Raw genomic sequence first — 19,472 nt, 5'->3', positions numbered from 1 at the left:
TCGGATGCCCCAGTGCCTGAATACGCAGTCTAAGGTCCTCCAAGAGACTACTCCCCGGGATCCAAGGTCTGCCGACTTTGCAAGTCCACCTATACATTTTCTACCCCAGCTAAGTGAACCACTGAGATGGCTAAAAGATGGGCTTCTGCCCACCGAAAGAGCAGGTGAGCTTTCATGCTCAGTGATGCACTCCCAGTGCTTCCTTGTCTGTTTACATAGGCTACTGTGGTCGCATTGTCTTAGAAAACTGGGAATGCCCTTCCTTCTAGAGCACTGTCCTGGGCTTGAAGAGTTAATCGAATTGCTCTCAGTTCAAAGTGGCTGATTGACCACTTCCTCCGAGATGGGGACCACCGCCCTTGCACCAGATGTCCCAGACAATGAGCTACCTAGCCGAATGGACTGGCATCCATCGTCAGGACTGTCCACTGGGAGATGCATAGTGGCATTCTTCTGTTCAAGGACTGTGGCATCAGCCATCAGTCCAGGTTGCTCCATGCCTTGTATGACCATGACAGTGGGAGGTTCAGGGTCTCCGATTGCAGAGACCACCTGAAATAGGCACAAGTGGACTCTTGTCCAGGAAACCACATCTATTGTGGCTACCATGGATACCAGCAGTTGAAGATACTGCCAAGTTGTAGGGATTAAGTCAAAACTACACAGTAGGAAAATAACTTCAAAAATCAAACAGCGTGAAAAAATTCAAGAAAATAAACAAAAACACGCTAGTGTAATTGTTGTAACTTCTTAAAAGTCCTCTTGAAACTCCATATTCCTTATACTTTAATCAGTGGATAGATTTTGCTCATAGACATGGAGAAAAAAGGGGACAGAAAGTCCCCCAAAAACCTCACCACCCAATCATTGCAAAACTTCCATCTTAACACACTTTTATATGTGCATGACTTGAAAGATTGTGTAAAAAGCACTTATCTTTTATGTATAGTTCTCTGGCCTCGACGTGCCACGTTTCAAAATTTCTTCAGGAAGCCATGTCTCTGAGCACAATCTATCCACTGATTAAAGTATAAGGAATATGGAGTTTCAAGAGGACTTTTAAGAAGTTACAGCAATTACACTAGCATGTAAGTTGTAGGGATTGGCTGGTTGCAAAACTCCTGAATTTGCCTCACAAGTTTTGTTTTGTGTGTTTCTGGGAAGAAGACACTATTCTGTGCCATCTCAAAAAAGACTGAGTTAGGATCAACTGACTCTTCCTGAAGTTGACTACCCAGCCCAACATCTGTAGGAACTGGATCACTTGCTCTACCATTGCTGCTCTCTCATCCCTCGAGGGTGCTTTTATAGGCCAATTCCTGCCTTGCGGAGATGCACTGCCACAAAATCCATCACCTTGGTAAAGGTTTGTGGTATTCATTGCTATGCCATAGGGAAGAGCAGAGAATTGGAAATGCTTGTACAGAATAAGGAACCTCAAGAACTTTCCATGAGATAGAAAGATGGGAATATGCAAGCACACCTCTGTTAGATCCAGAGAGGCAAGGTATTCCCCCCAGTGTAACCAAGGCAATGATTGACCATACTGTTTCTGTGCGGAAGCAAATAAATCTTGAGGGCTGCATTGACTGACTTTAAATCCAGAACTGGTTTCTAGTTTTCTGAGTCTCTTTTGGGTACGATGAAGTATTTGGAGTATCTACCCAAGTCCCATTCTCCTTGCATTACAAACTCTATGGCTCCTAGAGCTGTTACAAAATTATTAATATATGGATGGAACTCCACCAATAAACTATACACCCTCTCAAAGAGGAATATAATTTATAACAAAATAGTAATATGGGGAAAATTAGCTTGCTTGTTTAAAATTTAGCTCTGTAATAATAATTAAAGAGGTGCTGCTGGACAGGGGGGAGGTAAAACAAAGGGAGAAGGGCTGCTGCTGCATAAGGAGAGCAATGAAGGGGTGGTGGTGGACACAGTGGAGGTAAAAGGAAGGGAAAATGGACAGGGGGAGCAGGCAAGGGGTGGTGATGGACAGCCAAGGAAAAAGAAAGGCAGAAAGAAAGAAAGCGGCTAAGGAGAGAGAGAGAAAAAAAGACAGACACACACACATATGTTCTAGCACCCGTTAATCTAACGGGCTTAAAGACTAGTTAAATATAATATATGTGAATATTTATTCAAGAACTAAGACTCAGAACATTTATAAGCAAACTGAAGATTTATTATCTTTTAGAGCAAGATTAAGCATAAAATCAAGTAGGTAGAGCAGTCATTGTCTTAAATCCCCGCAAGTTCTTTTCTGTTCTCATCTGCACAAGGGGGTAAAACGCAGACCTGCTAACATGAAATCTGTTTAAGGACATGCATTCGTGCAATTCTGTCACACAAATGGACTTTGGTGCATTTGCCAAGAGAAAATAGCTACTGTGGCTTTGTAAAAGGGTCCCTTACTGAGTAAACTCCATAGTCCCCTAGACCGGTGTTTCTCAACTTCGAGCCAAGTACCAACCGAGTATCCCAGGCCAATCTCCACCCCTGACCCTATCCCCATCATAATTGTACTAATTGTAATGCAATTTCTTCCATTCATTTTTCATTTACACTACACACAATATACACTGTATGCAAAGAAAATATTAATCATTAATATTTGTTTTATTTTTCAAAGAGGTCAAGGCAGATGACTTTAAAATATGCAATGTCACCACAGAAACAACTATAGAAAAATAGACAAATATAGTGCAAAATATAGACAACTGATATAAAGTCATTTTTCATAAAAAAATTTTCCCCATATCCAGTGTCATTTCCCTTTTCCCCTTTGTACCTAGGCTTGTAGGTAGTGGTACCACTACTGTAACCAACTACCACCACCTTTGTTCCAGGGATCCTTCCTAGTCTCCCTCCTCTATTATCATCTTCGTCAGGGTCTCTCCCCCTCTGTCTGCTCCTCCCATAGTCCTGCAACCACCCCCTCCATTATGATCAGCATTTGTTCTCCTTCCAGGTCTTTTTCTGCCTCTCTCTCCTTCCTTCCTCCCTCCTTGGTCCAGAATCTTTCCACCTCTCTGCATTCTCTCTCTAGACAGTAGACACCCCCAAGTTTAACATCTGCCATCCACTCTTCTGTCTCCCTTTTTGTCCAGGAAGGGTCTGTCTCTCTCCACCCCAGGGCCTGGCAATGCATCTTTATTCTCTTCCTGCCATTCTCCTCGGTCTCCCCGTCTGCGACAGAGGAAAAGCCCACGAGCAAGCCTGAATTGGAGTCAGATTTTTATTTTTTTGAATGATTCAATTCAGCAAGACAGAAAAGATACCAGTACAGCAAATACACAAGAATCAATTAGAGCTTCTTCTATTAAACTGCGTAAGCAGTTTCTAGCGCGGGGAGCCGTGCTGAATGGCCCACGCTGCTCCTAATGCTCATAGGTTTCCTATGAGCGTCGGGAGCAGAGCGGGTCATTCAGTGGGTCTCTCCGCGCTAGAAACTGCTAGTGCCATTTAATAGAAGAGGGGGTTAGTCCACTTATTAGAGAGAGAGCAAATACCAGCCAGAGCAAAAACACAAGAAATTCAGAATCACAGTACTTAGTCCACTTATGATAGAGAGAAAGCAAATACCAGCACAGTTTTTCAGCCATACAACAAGCTTTATCATTGGCACAGCTCTAGCTGTGACCAGTCCATTAGTCTTCCTTAGCCATATCTGATCCTCATAATTATTATAAAGAAATCTCTCAATTGTACTGTAGGCTGTACCATAAATAGAGAATGGAGGGAAGGAGAGGAAAAAAAAAAGATAGCAGGCGCAGCCACAAGATCAAAAAGGGGAGTTGGATTTAGATTGGGGGGGTGTTCTTTCCTTGCTCCCGAGTCCAATTGAGCTGATCACAAGGGAATCCAAGATCAGCTGATCTTGGATTCCCTATTTCCCTTGCAATCAGCTCAACAGGACACTGGAGCAAAGAAAGAACCCCCCCACCCCCCACCAAGCGCGCTGAGATGAGCATGTATTAGAGATTTCTCATCCGAAACCAAAAATGAAATCAAGAAAGCAGTTTCGGCCACTTAAAATACTCATATTGTGCCTCAGTGCCCTTCAGATGCAGGGAAAACTGGGATGGGAACTCACTCAGCACGACACGACACCCAGCAGCGCCTCTTATTATCCCTGGAAGGAACAGATCGCACAGGATCAGAGATCCACCACGTGTTCCAAAGCAGCCATATCTGTCCTCTATGAGCTGCTGCAAGACTGCTGAACTTGCTGCAGAGGAGGAATCCGGCACGATATACAGTATTACAGCAGACAGATAATGTGCTCGTGACCAATAAGGAGCCATTAAAGGGGGCAGGAGTCAATTCGACAACGGCATACGGATTCGGATGGAACAAGTCGGCGATGGAGAGACAGCGATTGGTCCCCTCACTGCTTGAGCAGGAAGAAGTGACCAATAAGGAGCCATTAAAGGGGGCAGGAGTCAATGCGACAATGGCATACGGATTCGGAACAAGTTGGCGATGGAGAGAGACAGCATGGCTGCTGAAAGGAACAGACAAATCACGGTAAATTGCGGTCACGAAAAAGTGGGTGCGTTTACCTGCGGGGACAAATCTTTTCACTGTTCTTGCGGGCAGTGAAAAGTTTTGTTCCCGTGTCTGCGGCGATTTCACTAATGATTCTCCATGGCCTGCAGGCAAACCGCGGCCCGCCGCGGTTTCCCGCGGGGTTCGCTCACCGTGTTGTTCTCTAGTCAGTATCTTCCTTCAGCAAGATATGATCTGGGGTGACTGTGATCCTCTGCAGGACTGAAAGCCTCCGCCTGGATAATATGAAACCCCCAAATAATAAAGATTAAAGTCGAGCAGAACAGACAGGCTCCCTAATTCCTCGCTTGTAGAGAGTAAGACTGAGGGGGGTGGAGCTCATCCCTGAGTGATGGGAGATAAGAGCATGAAAATAAACAGTGGGCTTCACTACAATCCTCGCAAGTAATGGGGATTTAACTCGATAGTCAAGACTACCAGTCCTGCTGCACAAGAAATTACATTTACAGTATAACCTAAAACATGTCTATAGGCTGTACAAACATTTCTCTTAATAAGTGGTCCATGAAAGCAATGCTGCTTACCTGAGAGAGCAGATAAACAAGATGGTTCACAGCAAGCAAAGATACAAAATGTAATTAAATGTTATGGAATTTCAAAATTTAAATTACAAAAAACATATCATACTTTCTTGTGCAAGGCAAACAAAAATAACAGATACACAGTGAAAGTTATCAAGATTCAGTTAAACATTTAGGCTATGAAAGCATTACCTACCATTTCTGCAACACCGTTTTCCAATCAGTGAAAAAATTATATTTAAAGAAAAGAGAACACAGAAAACACCACACACACACAAAAATCACTTGTTTCTGCATTCCTTCCCATAAAGGCACCTCTAGGACCACAGACACAGAGAGAGACAAGAAACTTAAATGTGCAGACTTCCGATTATAACCTACAGGTAACCCAGAAGCTGCTTAGGAAGACACTGTTGGAGCAAAGCCAATTTTCATTAGATGTTTGTCAATTTTTTTATTTTTTTAACAGCTTCTCCTCCCGCTTTAGAAAATGTGTTCAGCACTAGCTAGCAGTTACGCAGGAATTTTAACAGTTTAACATTTTTTTCCCAGCAACGCTAAACTAACTTTGTTTTAAAAAAGTGAAGCAATATATCTATCTAAATACCTATTTATACAAGTTCTGAAAAACAACAAATTTAAAAACATCCATGGCACTAAATTACTAGCCTCGGTAGTTACCTTGATTACAATCGATAACATTGCAGAATTCTCTGACATTGTTTTCATTGATCTCAGCCCGTTTTCTCTCAATGAATGCCGAAATTCTTCTGTCAATCTGCAGAGAGCAACAATATATTTTCCTGTGATAGCTCAGAATGAAAAAGAATTACTCAACTGAGCTTCAAAGTTGCTGATGGCTTGTAGCACATATTAAGGAATACTCAATTTTATTTTTACCAAGTTTGTCATTTCACAGTCAATATGTAAACTAGACAAGAAAAAAAAAAAGACAAGCAGGTACAATCAAAACCTCAGCAGTGTTTATAATGCAAAACTGATAAATAAATAAAATAAAGCCCACAAACCGAAAGCTCTGGTACATCCAACTTTGAAAACACCTTTACCTGAAGAGCTGTGATAGGATCCATTACTAGAGAATGACACTGGACAAAATTTGTCCCTGCCCCAGAGAGCTCAGTCCGATTCCCTCTGCATAAGCCTCAGTTATGATTTTATATTTAAAGAAAAATTAGGTTCTTACCTCAATAATTTCTTGTAGATGTGTCTAGTGGTCCTGAACTGTAGGGTCTTGTATCCAAACCTGCAAGTTACTTGCAGGAAACTGTCAATCATGTTTTCAACTCCACCTCCTTCTCAGGGAGCTGTTCCTACCCATCTCAGTTCATACAAAAGCAAAATCATGCAGCACCGTAATGAAAGACATAAAGTGGTACCTCGGTTTACGAGTGCACCGGTTTGCGAGTGTTTTGCAAGACGAGCAAAACATTTGCAAAATCGGTGCCTCGGAAACCGAGCATGGCTCGATTTACGAGCACCCCTCCCAGCAATCCGGCACCCCCCCTGCGATCCGGCACCCCCCCTGCCTCGAACCGGCACCCCCCCCGCCACGATCCGACCCCCCCTGCCACAATTGGGCACCCCCCGCCACGATCCAACCCCCCCGCCACGATTGGGCACCCCCCTGACACGATCCGAACACCCCCGGGACACAATTGGGCACCCCCCCGCCGCTTCTTACCCTCATCTGGGCACTCTTGAAGATCGGCCCTCGTCTACTGGGCCTTGAGCATCTGAGCATGCTCAAGGTCTGCGAGTTCACGTTCTGAACATGAACGTGAACTCGCAGGCCTTGAGCATGCTCAAGGCCCAGCAGACGAGGAGTCCGATCTTCTAGAGTGCCCAGATGAGGGTAAGAAGCGGCGGGGTGGTGCCCAATTGTGTCGGGGGGGGGGGATGTCGGATCGTGTCGGGGGGATGCCCAATCGTGGCGGGGGGATGCCCAATCGTGGCGGGGGGGGGGGGTTCGGATCAAGGCAGGGGGGGTGTTGGATCACAGGGGGGGTGCCTGATCACAGGGGGGTGCCTGATCACAGGGGGGGCCTTCGAGGGGAGCAATGCCGGTTCTCGGGGGGGGGGGAGGGGAACGCATCAAAGCGAGTTTCCATTATTTCCTATGGGGAAATTCGCTTTGATAAACGAGCATTTTGGATTACGAGCATGCTCCTGGAACGGATTATACTCGTAATCCAAGGTACTACTGTAATTGGAAAGAAGGAAACGGGGAGGAATCCCCAACAGTATATTTCTGTTCTGCTTTGTAACAAATATTACCAATAAACAGCTGTTATAAAAAGATACACAAAAATGTGGGCAACCAGCACTAAGTTTAAATAGAGCTCATAGCTACTCACATGTTCCGCTATCTAGTGGAGACTTAAATCAGACTATACACTAGAGCATTCTCTTCCTTATTTTTTTTTATTTTTAATTCTCTTGAAAGGAAAGGATTTCTCCAGCACCGAAATGATTCCAAGGCAGAAGGTAGTCGAAGTCCACATACAGGGCGGAGCTTCAGAGCCACTAGACACATCTACAAGGAAGATTATCAAGGTACTAACCTAATCTTTCTTTCTAGTGCAATGCGCCTTGTGACCCTGAACCATAGGATGTAGCAAAGCAGTTCCCAGAATCTAGGGCAGGGTCCACTGAGCCCGCCTTTAGGATAGAGGATCCAAAAGTGGCATCTTTACTGGCTGCTATGTCCACCCTGTAGAACCTGGTAAAGGTATGGAGAGTAGACCATGTAGCTGCTAGTCTCTGCCCAAGAGGTAGCAACTCCTCTCATGGAGTGAGCTTTCAATCGATTGGTGGATGCTTACTGCAGCCCACAAACATGGAGGAAATGGCCATCTTGATTCATCTGGAAATCGAAAAACTGTATTTCTTCGTGTTGAAACTTATGCCCAGATGCTCCAGGAACTGCGTTGGCCCAGGTAGCTATTTTGGAAGTTTATAACCCAGCCAGGCTCTGCAGAAACTGGATCACACACTCCACTGCTTTCCTTCATATCAGCCAATCATCACCTTAGTAAAGTTGCGTGATGCCATAGCCAGTCCAAATGGAAGGGCCGAGAACTGGAAGTGCTGCTTCAAAACTTAAAATCTCAAGAACTTCCTGTGATCCTGAAAAATGTTAAACAGATAGGCTGTGTCAAATCCAGTGAGGTAAGAAATTCCCCGATGCCACCAAGGCAAATACCGACCTTACCATTTCCATGCGGAAGCGCAGGATCTTGAGAGCAGCACTGACCAACTTCAGATCCAGAATCTGCCTCCAGTCCTCTGAGCCTCTTTTGGGCATGATAAAGTATATGGAGTATCTGGGATGACTTCTATGGCTGCTAGATCTAGTAGCTTCTTTACTGTCACTCAGACTAAGACTGCTTTCTCTGGCTTCCCTGCTGGAGAATTCAAAGAGTTCAAGAAAGGGATGCAAGAACTCAAGCTTGTACCAATCCTGAATAATTTCCAGTACCAACGGTCCGATGTGATCCTTGCCCATGATTCCCAATAAGCCGACAACCTCCCTCCTATCCTTGGAGGTACAGCTCCTGACTTGGCATTTTAACTGCTTCTTGGTGGCTGCTATGGAGCGAGACACACTTCCCAAACTGTTTTTTTAGTCATTTTGTTAACCGTATAGAACTGACCGGTTATGCGGTATAGAAATTGATTATTGTTATCCTGAGGACTGGGAACACTTAGCACCCCACAAATCTCCGTCTCAAGCCTTGAAATGATCTCTGAGCCAGAGGTCCTCTTGAGTATTAGCCAAAGCGCCTAGAAAATTATCTCAACCCGACCTCCTAGGGGGTCCTTGGCCTACTGTCTGGTAAAAGACTTTGGTTTTCGATCCTGTGTGCTGGCCATAAGATCGTCAAGCTCCTTATCAAAGAGCAAATGACCTTTAAAAGACAATTTTCTCAGAGAAGCCTTAGAGTAGGGGTGAGCAATCACAGTCCTCGAGGGTCACAACCCAGTCAGGTTTTCAATATTTCCACAATGAATATGCACGAAATTAATTTTCATGGTCTGCTTCCATTGTATACAAATCAATCTCATGCATATTCATTGTGGAAATCTCAAAAACTTGACTGAGTTGTGGCCCGTGATTACCCACCCCTGCCTTAGAGGATGAATCTCCAGCCTACTGTCTGACCTAAAGCATCCTACAGGCGGGAATAGCATTTGCAGTAACCTTGCTCAGGACCCTGAACAGATCATACAGAGTATCTGCCACATAATTCACTCCCAGCATAATAAACTGGGGATCCGCATCGGCATACACTCTCAGAGCCTGACATAACCTTGAGCGGCAAGCACATGCGACGTACAATGCCATGGCCTCAAATTGCTTCTTAAGGACAAAATAAAGCCTGTGGTCCTGTGCATTTTTTTGACAAGCTACTCCCTGTTCACGGGGGAGGAAAGTACACTTGGTAACCTGTGCCACCAGGGAATCCACCTTTAGCAGAACAGCTGATGAATAGCAACATCCATCAGCTAAACCTTCATCATGGCCTAAGCCACAGTTCTTCAACCGCCGGTCCGCAAACCGGTGCTAGTCCGCAACAAAATCTTGCCGGTCCGCAAAGGATTCGGTCCCCGCCGCAACGAAAGGCCGGTGTCAGCTGACTTGCAACTTCCTGTTGCAGTCGCTGTGCCGGGACTCCTGCCTTCCACCGCGTTTGCCTCCTGCCTTGTCTCCGCACCTCCAGACCACCAGCGGCAGCTCTGTGTGCTTTTAACTTCGGCACAGAGCTGCCCCTAAACAGTAGTTTAGCGCGGTTTCATGAGGCAGCCTTGAGGCCTTTGCTAGGCCGGCCCACATCGCATCATCGAAGCGGGCCGGCCTAGCAAAGGCCCCGAGGCTGCCTCATGAAACCGCGCTAATCTACTGCTTAGGGGCAGCTCTGTGCCGAAGTTAAAAGCACACAGAGCTGCTGCTGGTGGTCTGGACTCTTGGACCGCTGAAGGAGGGCAAAGAGCAGCTGTCCTGGAGGTTTCCCTTCCTCTCGCCTTTGCAGGTCCCTTTTTTTTTTCCTTTAAACGGCAACGGGCCCCAGCATCGACATCAATCAAGTAAGTTCCACTGTTCCTTGCAAGCGGTTCTGCTGAGCCAAAACTTCCCCTCTGACATGAGCCACCCTCAGGGGAAAGAAAGTGACCCGCAAAGGTGAGGGGAAGGGGGGCAGATGATGGAAGTTGGGGGGGGGGGAGAGAAGGGGACAGATGATGGAAGTGAGAAGAAGGGAGAGAGAGCAGAAGGCAGATGGATGTCAGTTGAGAGGGGAGAGCAGATGCTGAATGGAAGTGGGGAAAGAACACATACTGGATGGAAGGAGGAGATAAATAAAGGGGGAAGAAAATAGTAAGATAATGGAGGGGTGAGGGAAAGGGGTGACAAGCTGTGGGTAGACACGGTGAAAAGAGGGAAACAGGACTAAATAGTAAGAAAGAATTTAATTTAGATGGAGGCAGAAAATAGAGAAGGAAGACCACAGAAGAAAAGGGAAGAGAGAGCAGAGAACGATATCAGATCTTAGTGGAGGAAATGAGAAGAGAGAGATGCTAAAAACCACACAGGGGGGAGGGAAGGACAGAGATGCCAGACAATGAGGGGAACAGAAGGAAAATGATGGATGCCAGACCAAATTGGGGGGGGGGAGCAGGAGGAGAGATGGCAGGGAAAGACAGACAGTGAATGGAAGGGGCAGATGCTGGACTGAAGAGACAGAGAAGGTGTAGAAGAGAAGAGATGTTGCTGTACTGGGCCATGGTACGCCCTCACCTGGAATACTGCGTCCAGCACTGGTCACGGTACATGAAGACGGACACGGTACTACTCGAAAGGGTCCAGAGGAGATTGAGAGGGGACATGATCGAAACATTCAAGGTACTGAAGGGGATAGACTTAGTAGATAAGGACAGGTTGTTCACCCTCTCCAAGGTAGGGAGAACAAGAGGGCACTCTCTAAAGTTGAAAGGGGATAGATTCCGTACAAACATAAGGAAGTTCTTCTTCACCCAGAGAGTGGTAGAAAGCTGGAACGCCCTTCCAGAGGCTGTTATAGGGGAAAACACCCTCCAAGGATTCAAGACAAAGTTAGACAAGTTTCTGTTTAACAAGAACGTGCGCTGGTAGGGCTAGTCTCAGTTAGGGTGCTGGTCTTAGACCAGAGGGCCGCCGCGTGAGCGGACTGCTGGGCATGATGGACCACTGGTCTGACTCAGCAGTGGCAATTCTTATGTTCTTATGCCCCCATGCCAATCTGCTTCTAATTTTGTAAATCTACCTCTAATTTTGTTGTAAATCTGCTATTCAATGCAGATCATTTGCTAATTGATGTAAACCGCCTAGAACTCACTGGGTATGGCGGTATATAAGAATAAAGAATAATAATAATAATAATAATAATAACCTGCCACCGATTTCTCCTCCCCCTGCCTGTTGCATTTAATTACTCCCCCGCTGCTTCCGCAACTCCAAAAGAGCCAGGCGCTGCTTTCCTGGACTGGACCTTCTCTCCAACATCAAAATTGACGTCGGGGGGGGGGGGGGGAGGGGGAGGTTTATGGGCCTGTGGCATGCAATCGCTGCACGCGCCTGGCTTTTGGCGTTGCGGCAGCAGGGTGTGTGTGTGTAATTAAATGCAGTGGGCAAGCAGCAACGGTAGGCAGTGGAAAGGCAGAAGTCAGCCCATGTACCCCTAACAGGCGGTCTGCGTACCCCCTAGGACGGGGGTCGGCAACCTGCGGCTCCAGAGCCGCATGCGGCTCTTTTCCACCTTTGCTGCGGCTCCGGTAGTGTGTCACGCAGGCATGCAGTTACAAGTCCGGCGTCGCGGCGGGAAATAGCCATGCTGAGCAGTGAGCTCAGCACTACACAGATGAAAGCCTTGCTTGCTGATTGGTCCGGCGGCCCCGCCCCGCCGTGCCGCCGGACCAATCAGCAAGCAAGGCTTTCATCTGTGTAGTGCTGAGCTCACTGCTCAGCATGGCTATTTCCCGCCGCGACGCCTGAAAAAGAAATCATCCTGGCCGGGGTCGGTGTCATGCTCCGGAGATCTACAGCCTTCCTATCTCCCTCTCCCTTCTACCTGCTTCCGGCCACATCCCCTGCTCCGCGGCTCTCTTCGGCAACTCAGCAGCAGCTTCTGACGTCGGGGCCTACCCTCTGCGAGTCCCGCTTGTTTCAACTTCCTTTTTCCACAAAGGCGGGACTCGTAGAGGGAAGGCCTCGATGTCAGCAGCTTGTCTTGATCACCGCTGCTGACGAGTTGCTGAAGAGAGCCGCGGAGCAGGGGGGTGTTGCCAGGTGCAGGTAGAAGGGAGAGGGCCAGATGCAGGACTCGTGGGTGAGGGAGGAGAAGAGAGAGAGAAAGAGAGAGGGGAGGAAACAAAATGAAATATTTCATACTGGGCTGGGCCGGAGTGGAGGGAGGGTGGAAAGATTCTGGCTACAGGGTGCAGTAACAAAGGAAAAGGGGGGAAAGCTGAAAATGGAGATAGTGACACAAAGAAGAGAAAGAGTAAGCAGGACCTACTGAATAAGGATAGAGATACAGAGGGGACATGAAGAGGAGGTGAAATAGAGACATAGAAGTAATGCTGAAAAAGTGGGGGGGGGGGGAGATAAAGACATTGAAAGGGCAAATGGTGAACATGGGGTAAAGACAAGGACAGAGACAAATGAAGATTCTGAAAAAATGATGAGATAGGGATATAGGTGAGATGGACACAAAGAAGGGTGATGCTGGAAAATAGGTGGAATGGTAATTCTGACAGACACAGAAGGGAAATGCTGGATCAAGGAGAGATGGGGCTCAGGCTGGATGGAATGAGGAGAAATGCCTTGTTGGCCCGGAACTTCCTCTCCTACGTCAGAATTGACGTCAGGGAGCGGAATGCTGGTCAGCGCAACACTTCTGCAGGGAAAGCTTGGGACGGTGGTGGCTTGGGGGCTGTTACCCGATTGCGGTGGCAGCAAACCGAGTGGCTTGGGGGACGGCACGGAGACAGAAAGAAGGGGGAACAGGGAGACAAAGAAAAAGTTGGGGGAGAGAATGAGGTCTGGAGGAGAGGAAACATACAGGAGGCTGGAAGAAAGGAAGAAAGATTGGATGCACAGTCAGAAGAAGAAAGTGCAACCAGAGACTCATGAAATCACCAAATAGCAAAGGTAGGAAAAATGATTTTATTTTCAATTTAGTGATCCTGTATATAGCATTAAGATAAGAAACAATATATGCAGTGTTAGATTTGTTTTATAATGGTTTTGCGGCTCCAAGTTTTTTTTTTCTTTTCGAAAACGGGTCCAAGTGGCTCTTTATGTCTTAAAGGTTGCAGACCCCTGCCCTAGGACATGCGTACCGCAGGTTGAGAAACCCTGGTTTAGATCAATGGGTTGAAAACCAGGACGAGAAGGTTAAAATTCTATTGATGCTGGGCAACAAACTTCATTGATTCAAGTATAAGCCTTTCAAGGATAGGGAAACACCTAAAAGGACATATAGAATCCAGATGTGGTTATCTGTGTCCAACAGGGATAATGCAGTTGGAGCCGAGTCCAAGCTACCACTGAAAAAGCCAAATCACTTACACACACACACACACCTTTCCAAAACTTCTATACCATCATTTGAGTCTTTTTTGTCTCATGTTGAGCTCAGGCCTTTCCCCCCCCCCTTCATTTGTGGGCTTAAAGCAGCTTTAAAGAAAGAAGAGCCAAGTCAAACCTGGATCTAAGGGAAGATTTTCTCCTCACACTGGGCTTTTACTATTTTTCATACTTTTAGAATCCCTGTTGAATGAGAAAGACTAAGGAATATACTTGCTGTCATTTCAGCAAGTACTTAAAACTAGTCTTTGCTCAGGTGGTGGGACAATTGCCAGGAAAAAGAAAAAAAACAACCCAAAAACTAGTCTTAATTACTCTGTATGTTTGAGCTTGGAAGTTGGAGCTTTCAAATGACACCAAGGCTAATCTTGCTAGTCTGAAGTTGGAGCTGAACAAGGACAGAGCTTATGGCTCAAATCATTGCAAAGTCACTTACTTCTGCTTTTTTTGCCTTTATCTGAACCATTTCAGGATCAAAATGGTCATTTGTCTCTTTTGAATTCCCAGAGTCAGAACCTGTGCACACTTCTTCCAATGTTGACTTGCCACCTACATCATTGGATAAGTTTGCATTTTTATTATCCTTCTCGCCTGTTTCTTGCTCTTCTGCACTTTCAATTGGTGCTGCATTTTCTCCCTTAATCAGCATCTGGAACTTGTCTAAAAATAATTGACCAAAAAAAGAATGCACAAAAATGTAAGTGTGAAGGCTATGTCTCTTAGGTATAAGCAAAAAGAAGTTAGGATCATATTCATTTCCTGATATAAACAACTAACTACAAATAATAAAAAATCTACAAATATCTGAATATTTTGCCATTTTCACAGAATGGTCTAATTCTATGCAAAAAAAAAAAATCTTAACTGTATTTCAAACTACTGTTATCTGGTTAACATGATTTTAAAACATTTAAAGTTAAGTTTTATTTATTTAAAAAAATTAGGCTAAATATTTTAATCACAATAAAATATTTTCATACACAACAGCAATTAAAATCAAGTAACCTAAGATATTGTACTTAGTGTCTTTTTCTACTAGTTTTCATTAGGTCCCATATTTTAAGAGCTAAAAAAATATCCAAATACAATCTGCAGTGTTCTTTCTCCCTAGCGTGTTCCAGCCGGGCGCATCGCCCAGCTACTTTAAGTGAGCGCTTGGCTGCCATTTTGCAGCTGCAGAGACCGCGCCGGACCGGTTCCGGAATCTGACATTGGACTCGCGACTCGGCGGTGGTTCGCGCATGAATTGCCAAGCGCCTGCTTCTTCCGGATTGCCTGCACCCCGTACTTGAACGTGAACAGAGCTTACCTGCCTGAACCACAACTTCAACAGCATTTAATTCAGCGCAAACTTCGGATAATGCCTGTTCTTCCGCACATGCTCAGATCAGGTCTAACTGAGCATGAGCAGAAGAACCAGCATTAGCGACCAAAGGATTTTCCATGAATCACGCCACTGCTCACGGTGGAGTACGGGCGGGGAAGGGGTAATTTGCATAGCGCGCCAAGGGGTTGTATTTCGATTGGTCCAACCCCTTAGCACGCTATGCAAATTACCCCTTCCCCGCCCCTACTCCTTCACCATGAGCAGGGAAGGGTAAATTTGCATAGTGTTTTAACATCGACCTATTAAAACATTTTCGCCCAAGCTCCAAAAGGTCCGCCCCTTTAACGAAGGAACTTTTGTTTCCTGCTGTGCTGAGTGACCAGACAGAAAGTTTTGGGCGGGTTAGGTTGATGGTTCTAACTAGAGAGCTGCACGGGAACGGGGATGACGGGAATCCCGCGGGACCCGCGGTCATCCCGCGGGTTCCCCCTTCGAGTCACGGGGATCCCGTGGGGACGCCCCCTAGGGTCGCGGAAATCCCGTGGGGCACCCCCTAGGGTCGCGGGAATCCCGTGGGGACGCCTCTGAGGGTCGCGGGAATCCCGTGGGGACGCCCCCTAGGGTCGTGGGAATCCCGTGGGGACTCCTCCGAGGGTCGCGGGGTTCCTGCGGGGCTGGATGTACTCAGCCGCGAGGCTCTTCTCCCTACCTGCTCTGCTTGCAGCACAGAGCCAAACGGAAGTCTTCCCGACGTCAGTACTGAAGTCGTAGGGGAGGGAGGGCTTAAACAAAGCCCTCCCTCCGACGTCAGTGCTGATGTCGGGAAGACTTCCGTTTGGCTCTGTGCTGCAGGCAGGGCAGGTAAGGAGAAGGAGGGTAGCCTCGCGGCTCAAGTGGCATACCAAGGGAGGGGGGAGATCCGCCCCAGGTGCAGCACAGCCGGCCAGGTCCCCTTACTTTTGTGGCACTTCCCCGTCCGACCGATCGACAACAGCCCCGGTCCGACAAACCTCCCTGCCCTCTAGCCGCGAATCTAAATTACCTTCTTACAGCAGCTGTAAGAAGGTAATTTAGATTTGCGGTTAAGGGCAGGGAGGTTTGTGGACCGGGCCTGTTCTGTTGTCGGTCGGGCAGGGAAGCGCCACGAAGGTAAGGGGGCAGGGAGAGAGAAAGGGAGGAAAAGTGGAGTGGAGAGAAAAAGACGCTTAAGGGAAATGGGTAAAACTGAGGGGGGAGAAGGACGCTGAAAGCACTGGGGAAGACAAAGGGGTGGAGAAGGACGCTGAAAGGACATGGGGAAGACGGGGGTGGAGAAGGACACTGAAAGCACATGTGGAAGACAGAGGGGGGAGAAGGACGCTGACAGGACATGGGGAAGACAGGGGAGGAGAAGGATGCTGAAAGCATATGGGGAAGACAAAGTGGTGGAGAAGGACGCTGAAAGGACATGGGGAAGACAGAGGGGGAGAAGGACGCTGAAAGGACATGGGGAAGACAGAGGGGGGAGAAGGACGCTGAAAGGACATGGGGAAGACAGAGGGGGGAGAAGGACACTGAAAGCACATGTGGAAGACAGAGGGGGGAGAAGGACGCTGACAGGACATGGGGAAGACAAAGGGGTGGAGAAGGACGCTGAAAGGACTTGGGGAAGACAGAGGGGGGAGAAGGACGCTGACAGGACATGGGGAAGGGGAGGGGAGAAGGACGCTGAAAGCACGTGGGGAAGACAAAAGGGTGGAGAAGGACGCTGAAAGCATATGGGGAAGACAAAGGGGTGGAGAAGGACGCTGAAAGGACATGGGGAAGACGGGGGGGGAGGGGGTGGTGAAGGACGCTGAAAGGCCATGGGTAAGACAGAGGGGGGAGAATGACGCTGACAGGATATGGGGAAGATGGGGGGGAGAAGGATGTTGTAAGGAAATGGGGAAGAGAGAGTGGGGAGAAGACGCTGGCAGGGAAGAAGACAGAGATGCCAGACTATGGGGGGAGCGGAGGGAAGAAGATGGGTGCCAGACCAATTTGGAAGGGGGGAGAAAGGGAGAGGCACAGTAACAGAGCAAATGGAAGACGCAGAGGGAAGAGAGACAGTGGATGGAAGGAATTGAATGAGAACATGAGGAAAGCAGAAACCAGGCAACAAAGGTAGGAAAAAAATTATTATTATTATTTTTTTTTTGCTTCAGGATAAAGTAGTATATTAGTTGTGTTGATAAAAATTTATAATATACACAACTGGGGAGAGTTTCAGAAAGAGGGTTGTTCCCAAAAACTCTGGATAGGCAAACAACTAGTAAAGGAACAAGCTACTTTAGATACCTTTTTAAACGAGTAAAGGTGCTCAGAATCCAAGATGGAGTGAAAAAACTTCAATTTGGGGTACAAACCCCTAAAAGGCGTTTTTTATAGAATCAATCATTGCACCATTTTGAGTAAAAAGGTAATAGAGAGTGTTTGTTGAAAAACACTCTGGGAATTAAATGTCCTTTAAATGTCCGATAAAGTGAATATTCTCCAACTTCTATATAAATTCAAAGAGTTTGAGTTCAAAAAAATAATAAGAACTTATCTAAGTGAGTTCATATAGCGTTGACCCGGCGAGGTTCTGACGCGTTTCGCCAATCCTGGCTGCTTCAGAGAACCTGCTGCGCTGTTAGTGAACTGTTGCTTAAATAGTCCAAAGTTAAAGGTGCTTCTTATATCTGGTTCAGAGGAACTGCAAATGCACAGGAAATGCAAAAGAAGTTCCTCTGAACCAGATATAAGAAGCACCTTTAACTTTGGACTATTTAAGCAACAGTTCACTAACAGCGCAGCAGGTTCTCTGAAGCAGCCAGGATTGGCGAAACGCGTCAGAACCTCGCCGGGTCAACGCTATATGAACTCACTTAGATAAGTTCTTATTATTTTTTTGAACTCAAACTCTTTGAATTTATATAGAAGTTGGAGAATATTCACTCTATCGGACATTTAAAGGACATTTAATTCCCAGAGTGTTTTTCAACAAGCACTCTCTATTACCTTTTTACTCAAAATGGTGCAATGATTGATTCTATAAAAAACGCCTTTTAGGGGTTTGTACCCCAAATTGAAGTTTTTTCACTCCATCTTGGATTCTGAGCACCTTTACTCGTTTAAAAAGGTATCTAAAGTAGCTTGTTCCTTTACTAGTTGTTTGCCGATAAAAATTTATAAACATTAGAGGCTCTGGTAGAAACCCGTTTACAAAGTATGTATTCTTCCCAATTAATATTTCCAAATTAATAAAGTCTTTTTGCTTATTTGTAAATGGGTTTCTACCAGAGCCTTTAATTCAGTAGCATAATTAAATGAAATAACTATTTCTGAAGTTTATAGGGACGGGCGGGGACGGAGGTGATTTCTCACGGGGACGGGTGGGGACAGAGGGGATTCCTCACGGGGACGGGTGGGACGGAGGGATTCCTCACGAGGACGGGTGGGACTTTGGCGGGGACGGGTGGGATTTCTGTCCCCGCGCAACTCTCTAGTTCTAACTTCCCTCTGTGCTTTCAGCAGGGTATTTTTGGAGAGAAAAAAAGTTGTAAGCTATTTCAAGCAGAGACTATTTTCTTACTTTTAACTCTGTGCAGCCTGCGTTGTCTGGTAGACCTATAGAAATATTTAATAGCAGTAGGTCCTCCAGAAAGGGGGGAAAAAGAGTCCAGGGCCAGACTTGGCTGTGCTTTTCCCTCTTTGTGACTCTGTAGCGCTGCGTACATCTGAGAACGCTATAGAATAAGTCATCTCGCAGAGCAAACCTCTTTATCTAACCATCACTGAAATCATGTCACTACAAGAAGTACCTAGACAGAATGCTATCATTCCAGGCAGCTAAACTGAACACATGGCTAGCAAAACCAATTCTCGAGGCCGCATCATACGCAGACTTCAGAAAATCACTGAAGACCCGTCTCTTCAACACCATCTAGTTTTTCTTCTACCAATTGTAACCCCCCGAAAGCCCATCCGCTACCTTTCCCCTTTCCCTTTCGACATATATTGCTGTAATCCTCTCATATTCTCATTGTAAATATCCGCCTATAAACAGCGCTGATCTCCTGTATCTTGTTCACATTGTAACACCCTGTATCTTATTGTAAATATCTTCCACTTCTTACTCACATTGTAATATCCTGTATCTTATTCTTATTGCAATTATCTTCCTGTAAGCAGCTTTGATCTCTTGTACCTTGGTCTGAACCCTTCGTTCTGTAACTTGACCCAAATCTCCTCGCCTCATATTGCTAACTCCTGTATTCTAATTGCCTGTATATTCTTGCAAGCTACTCCAACCTGTTGTATTTTTACAGCCATATCTTCTTGCAAACTGCCCCATTCAGATTTACCCTGTTTCAATCCAATGTATCTTAGATATCCTGTTCTAAAG

General features: G+C 46.2%; 1 protein-coding gene across 1 annotated transcript in view; it reads right to left on the bottom strand.

Annotated features, from left to right (window-relative positions):
- The window catches only part of MBIP (MAP3K12 binding inhibitory protein 1), a 44,192-nt gene extending 28,381 nt beyond the window's left edge, over window positions 1-15,811 (bottom strand). The window contains exons 1-3 of the mRNA XM_033950689.1: window positions 15,777-15,811; window positions 14,177-14,400; window positions 5,778-5,874 (exon numbers count right to left, since the gene is read on the bottom strand). Of these exons, the coding sequence (XP_033806580.1) occupies window positions 5,778-5,874; window positions 14,177-14,389 (310 nt within the window). The 5' untranslated portion in view covers window positions 14,390-14,400; window positions 15,777-15,811. The remainder of the gene's footprint in view (window positions 1-5,777; window positions 5,875-14,176; window positions 14,401-15,776) is intronic.
- Window positions 15,812-19,472: the final 3,661 nt, after the last annotated feature.

This window comes from Geotrypetes seraphini, chromosome 7 (genome assembly GCF_902459505.1).
Source record: "Geotrypetes seraphini chromosome 7, aGeoSer1.1, whole genome shotgun sequence".
In the NCBI taxonomy this organism is placed as follows: Eukaryota; Metazoa; Chordata; class Amphibia; order Gymnophiona; family Dermophiidae; genus Geotrypetes; species Geotrypetes seraphini.
Note: the sequence above shows the minus strand (reverse complement) of the source record. Positions and strands in the feature narration are given on the sequence as shown.